Source organism: Limulus polyphemus, unplaced genomic scaffold, assembly GCF_000517525.1.
Source record: "Limulus polyphemus unplaced genomic scaffold, Limulus_polyphemus-2.1.2 Scaffold3975, whole genome shotgun sequence".
NCBI lineage: Eukaryota > Metazoa > Arthropoda > Merostomata > Xiphosura > Limulidae > Limulus > Limulus polyphemus.
The window spans coordinates 89,425-96,275 of NW_013669585.1; the positions used below are offsets into that span (position 1 = coordinate 89,425).

The following is a 6,851-nucleotide window of genomic DNA, read 5'->3' on the forward strand; positions in this document are numbered from 1 at the left end:
AGATCCCCCACTGTAACATCTTATAATTCAGTTTCTAAGTTAGATACCCCACTGTAACATCTTATAATTCAGTTTCTAAGTTAGATACCCCACTGTAACATCTTATAATTCAGTTTCTAAGTTAGATACCCCACCGTAACATCTTAAGTTGTGTTTTTAGTTATATTACTCATCATAGTGAATCTATATGTATATAGAATATTAAGAACATGCAGTATTGATGCTAGTAATTTATTCCCACAAATTACTCAGACAATCTGTTTATTTATTTTTAGTATATAAAATCTTAGGTTTCAGTTTTTAAGGATAAACACCCAATTTTAACATTATAGAATACCTTAGATCCTATCGTGCAAGTGTTGGAAGCGGTTTCTTAAGAAAATTTTATTTCCCCCCAGGTTGACAACGTAATCCAAGGTGTAAAGGACCTGATGAATGTCGTATCGAAAGTAGTCACGATAAGCCTTGTTTGTGCATCAAAGGTATCAAAATATTTCATTTTTATTTTAATAATAATTCTGTAGTCAAAATTGTGGATGAAGTTGGCTTTGACTCTGATTTTATATTTATGGTTAGAAAACTTACCTGATATAAATATATACAACAGTTATCCTATAGGAAAATTCAATTAGAAGTGGAGTTGATCTTTATAGTGCCGGTCTTAATCCTTGGGATGCTACGTTCTTCTGAATTGGTAGTTACTGTCTTTCTGGAAACAATTAGATCTGTACCACAATTCGGCTCTTTCGTTTATCTGCTGGAGTTTTAAGACGTTGTTCATGAATAATGAACTATTATATATCTTTAACTTAAGTTTCACTGCTAGTTTTAACAATATAAAAATCTTATAGAACACGTATTTTGTAATATTGTCTGATATGAATTATATCCTATTTTAAGTATTTAGGCTTAAATAAGCTTAAATAGGCCTAAATCTTAGGCGTAACCCTTACTGAAAAATTAGAAGTGATTAGAAATAATAACGTAAATAACAGTAGAAGTATTATTAATATTTCACAAAATATAAGTTTATACAAAAAGAAAAATAGTGTGACCGATGAATTTCGTTAACATTGCCAACATGAATGAAATATATTATTTGCATAAATATTGTATAATCTCTAATACCAAGCTTAAAGTAGGCCAACTACTCCCTACCTCGTCGTGACGAGGTACTTATTGGATGATTGTGTGAATTTGTCGCTCAAGGTTTTCAGAGATTTCAGTTTCAAAAATGACATTTTACTTTTGATTCCCCTAATTTGGCCTGTACTTCTTAATTATATAAATGAGATATAATTAAGTAGGTGATAGACTATATGTGAAAACTAATCCTGATTTAGCTTTACACGCGAAACTAATTTTTTATCATACCAAATTTATGCACATGACGCATAATATAACATTGTAGAAAAATACATAATATAAATATTCAGAACATGAATATATTAACTGCTTCATTGCACTTCAAATCTTTATGTCTGTAACTTTATTCTCACTGTTCCAATACACAAGTGGTTTAAACGACTAAATATAGGATTAGATCAAATAGGAAAGCAGATCAAGTATCTCAGCAAGTTAAATGACCATCATAAACTAATCTGATTGTTGGTCACGTTGTTTATTTTCTGTTTGATGATCAGAAACTGAACAGTTTATAAAACAGTAAAGAAGGGAGTGTGACGTTGTGGCTTTAGATTGTAGCTTAAAGCAGTTTTTTAGATTAAATGTAATTTAACTGTTGCTTAAGTTGTTTATTTTGTACCCAATGATAAAAAGTTAACTTCTTGAAAAAGATGAACCTTTTTTTTTATCTATTTATCACGTCCTGATTTAGCCTTTTAACTTTTTTTTTGTTGTAACACTAAAACAAAAGCCCTGTTTTATTTTTAAAAGACGCGGTCGAACCATCTGATGGCCCTGCCTTTCTGCTCTAGATTCTACAACAAAATTTAGAGTATTTAAAGTTAAAAATGGATGGGTTTTAATTTATAAATAATTAGTTTGGCCAATTGTCTTCAACAGTAATGAGGTTTTAAGCTTATCAAGTGGTTAGTGGTTCATATAATTAAAGATTTATATTATAACTGAAATTTCATAAAATTAGGTTGGATGCTGATATTATTAAACAGCATTACGGTAAACCTGTTTAATTTCAGTTCAGAAATGTTAAAATTACAATTGAAATATTCTAAAACTAAATTACATACATATATTTAAATGAATGTAAATATCTGAAAACATTTCCTTGGTTTTTTGAATTCTATATTTTCTGTTCTCCGTTTTTTTTACACCAGAAAATATCATAAAACTTGAAATGAACTTGTAGATTTTGATATTAGACAAAAGAAACATTCATTCAAATATTTAACACGACAGCCCATTTTGTGTTAATACAGTAACTATAGACTATCCTAAATAATCCGGTACCAGCAGCCTATTTCGCGTTAATACTGTTGGTACCGGATTACTTAGGATAGTCTATAGTTACTGCCCATTTCGTGTTAATACAGTAACTATAGACTATCCTAAGTAATCCGGTACCAATATTAACACGAAGTAGGCTGCTGTTGGTACCGGATTACTTAGGATAGTCTATAGTTACTGATAAAACAACTCCTTCTTACATTATACCTTGACATATGTAATACTATTTTTCAGTATAAGTTGAAGTTAAGAAAGTCCAGAAACGCATCCGGTTACAGTGGAGATCCTGACGAGTGTGGATATGGAGATGCTTCTGGAGGTATGCCCCCTAGAGGTGGAGGGACCAGCTCATCCGATCCGAACATCTGACAATTAGGGTTAAGCCCACGAAGGGCTAACAAAGTTGGAGGTGATACACGTCGTACACGTGTATCGTTTTTTACGTTATTAGGAGCTAAAAAACGAGACTGATGCTGACCCTGAGATAATACTATTGTTGTTAAAAGCTTTTGTTAACTGTTACATTCCTATTGATTCAATGGTTTATAAACTAACAAAGTATTTGTGATAACGCCCTGATGTTTAGCTCATCAACCTTAAGCTGAAGTGAATATTTTATTCCTTTCAAAGGGCTAATAACAGTAACAAATGTTGACTGTCTTACAAGTTTCAAGTACGCTTCTTAACCTAAAGGTATCGCATGTCAGTAATATTATTAGCATGGTAATAATTAGCTGTACTTAAGAAGAGATTATAGAATAATTTACAAATATTACTTTATTGAAAGACGCATTAGGTACCAGGTAGAGACTGCATGAAATCAGCCCTAAGATTTTTTAACACAAGTCAACATCATGACACAATATAAGTAACGTTAACTGATAATATCGTAAACTTGAAAAATGTTTTTAGAACAATTATGGTTGAAATCCCATATTCAGAAAGTATTCAGAAAGATACTTCTCATAATTGTACACTTTAGAATGAGATAAAATTGACAGAATTATGCCAACAGTTAGTTTGCTTGAGAGAGTCCATTGGGCAGATGTTATTCTCTCTAAATGATGACACATTATTCACAGACTTTTTCTATGTATAGCTTATATATATATATACTGTTACGTCTCTGTTCTCGTTTGTTAATTTTCGCCCCCCAGTAGCACAGCGGTATGTCTGCGGACTTACAACGCTAGAAACCGGGTTTCGATACCCGTGATGGGCAGAGCACAGATAGCCCATTGTGTAGCTTTGTGCTTAATTCCAAACAAACAATTGTTAATTTTCCGTAGAAATTCTTTCCGAGAAACTTCAGCCGATACAAGTCCTTTCTTAAATAAAACTAGTTTTTGCTTTCTCAGCTCAACTTTGCAATACACTTAATTTCCACAGTCACTTTAACTTAAATACACGCTATAATTCACAATGATTTACACAATTTACTTACGGCTTGATTCGATTATTTGTCTATATCTTCAATCTCTCTGTCTGTTATTCCAGTTCCGATTAATTGTCTCGCTTTATCTGGCGCGCTTATATACAGGAATAGAGGGCGTCTAGCAAATACCGGATTATTCATGATGTTCCCCGATCCTTCTAGAAACTCATCACGTGTTACCAGAGTCACGTGACTTCCGCTGTCGTAACAATACGTTTGTTTTTCAGACACAATACGTGTAATCAAAGCATACCTTTGTACAATATTATTCAAATATGCTTGTAAATTTCGTATAATCTTTGAGAAAATTTATTTTATTTTTTTGGCTGTATTTAGTTAACTCAGTTATGATCGCTAATATTTGAACTTTTTAAATTTCGAAGCTTTTTTTTTTTAAAGACGGAAGGTTTTCAAAAATAAAGTTCAGTTGTACTCACTCTCAAGATATTTAAGGTTTTAACCATAAATTACAGGTGAGACATTTAATTTCCTAGGTTTTTAACCATGTATATTTTATAACTTAATTTATTAATCATACAATTAATATATCAGTTTTTAACCATAGCAAACTGAAGAATTTAACTTTATAGATTTTTACCCCTACATAATTAATTCGTTATTTTTTTAACCATGACCACTTCGTCATGACTAATCAGACGTTTAATCTACTAGGGTTTTCACTTGGATTATTTAACCAGCTGTTAATTTTATTAGGTTTATCACCGTGATTAACTTAAAACTGTTTACTAACGATCTGGAACACATGTTAGGTTTTGGTATTGTAATCAAAGTGATTTTCGGATAGAAGAGAGAAATTCTTAGCAACAGCTTTAAAGCTTTGATCGTCAGCGATGGAGTACCATGTCAGCAGAGATTGAATATTTGTAAATATAAGATCATCATATATTTATATAAATGCAGATTTTACAATATAATTTACAGTTGCTATATAATTCAAATATCTAAGAGTGCTGGTGCTATAGCACTCCTAGTTCTGACACCACTGTAAATGATAATTTTTCACGCATATCTAGATATGTTATCTGATAGTAACGTTAAAAGTTTGATAGTTTTTTCTATCTTCAGTTTCTTTACTTCTCAGACAGCAGTGGAGGTGAGAAATACTGCTAACACAACTAGTTTGTCCTGGTATAAAAATTCAGCCTATCTATTAGGTACTTTTTATCCATAATCAAACTTAATTGTTCTATAGTTCCAAAATGTATCAACTACACAACGTGAATTTGAATGATTAATTTCCCGAAACCAAAGCTAGGTTTTACTAATATTAGAAAGATGAAAAAGTATTGTGTTACGTCCATAAAATAAGCAGAAAGTACTTTAACATCCTGAATAAGTTACCCGTAGATTTTATGTTGAATATTTATAAAGTTTAAATAATGGAGGACACGTATACTGAGTCTGATAAGTGCGATGTTCTTCAGTAAGCAGCGTAAAGCTTGAGAAGCTTATCTAAGCAACGTAACAACAGGTAAACGTAATGTTCTTCACATAAGTAGCTTTACAAAGTATAGGAATTACAGATGTAGAGAAACTTAGAAGGATATCATCATCATCATAAGAATCTGTTTTAAATTTCAATAAGTCTTACTGTGATATTGTCTGTATTTGAATATAAACGTGTACGATAAGTGCAGTGAAGATTTCGCTACGAAAAAGAAAAAAAGAGTCTAGAACACCACCTGTTGAAGTCTATTATACAATATGGAATAAGTTTCTTATAAAACATGAACACGTCTCTGTAGCTTATGTATCATGAACAGGAACAAATTAGAAATAAATAAACATCAGTGGATGTCGAACTCCAGTTGTGACCAAGGATGTTTATATTAAACAGTAAAGGTTCAACTTGATGCCAGAGATTAGTTGTAGGAGCGTAATTTCACAAAAGCCGTACCTTACGCTAGGGTGTGATTTATGTACATGAGTAGAGATGTTTCAGAGAAACCATTACTTCGGTTGTCCTTCTGAGCTAGAAGGGACGGCCTGTCGTCCCCCTAGATGACATCTCTGGAAGTTTGACAGTATAAGATTAGTTGTGGTCGAATTAGTTGGACAGTATCAACTAGGGACGTAAGAGATTAGAAGTGCTCTGGACATTTTAAACTGGAGAAAAAGTGAGAACTTAGTTGTCCACGAGGGACATTTTAAACTGGGGCAATTTAAACATTAGTTGTCCACGAGGAACATTTTCAACTGAAGAAAAAGTTAAAGATTAGTAGTTCACGAGGAACATTTTCAACTAGAGAAAAAGTAAGAGACTAGTTGTTTTCCAGATAGTTGGACATTATCAACTAGAAACACTGTATGATATTAGTTGTTTTACAGATAGTTGTATAGTATAATCTAGAGACAATTTAAGACATTAGTTGTTTTCCAGATTGTTGGACAGTATCAGCTAGAAACAATTTAAGACATTAGTTGTTTCCCAGGCAGTTGGACAGTATCAACTAGAAACAATTTAAGATATCAATTGTTTTCCAGATTGTTGGACAGTATCAGCTAGAAACAATGTAAGACATTAGTTGTTTTCCAGATTGTTGGACAGTATCAACTAGAAACAATTTAAGACATTAGTTGTTTCCCAGTCAGTTGGACAGTATCAGCTAGAAACAATGTATGATATTAGTTGTTTTACAGATAGTTGTATAGTATAATCTAGAGACAATTTAAGACATTAGTTGTTTTCCAGATTGTTGGACAGTATCAGCTAGAAACAATGTATGACATTAGTTGTTTTAGAGATAGTTGGACAGTATCAACTAGAAACAATTTAAGACATTAGTTGTTTCCCAGGCAGTTGGACAGTATCAGCTAGAAACAATGTATGACATTAGTTGTTTTAGAGATAGTTGGACAGTATCAACTAGAAACAATTTAAGATATCAGTTGTTTCCCAGGCAGTTGGACAGTATCAGCTAGAAACAATGTATGATATTAGTTGTTTTACTGATAGTTGGACAGTATC

The 6,851-nt window shown here is 32.1% G+C and overlaps 1 protein-coding gene across 1 annotated transcript in view; it reads left to right on the forward strand.

The window, feature by feature from the left end:
* LOC106470384 (alpha-catulin-like) overlaps window positions 1-3,586 on the forward strand; it is a 51,128-nt gene extending 47,542 nt beyond the window's left edge. The window contains exons 14-15 of the mRNA XM_022398985.1: window positions 399-482; window positions 2,662-3,586. Coding sequence (XP_022254693.1) covers window positions 399-482; window positions 2,662-2,796 — 219 coding nt within the window. The 3' untranslated portion in view covers window positions 2,797-3,586. The remainder of the gene's footprint in view (window positions 1-398; window positions 483-2,661) is intronic.
* The last annotated feature ends 3,265 nt before the right edge of the window (window positions 3,587-6,851 follow it).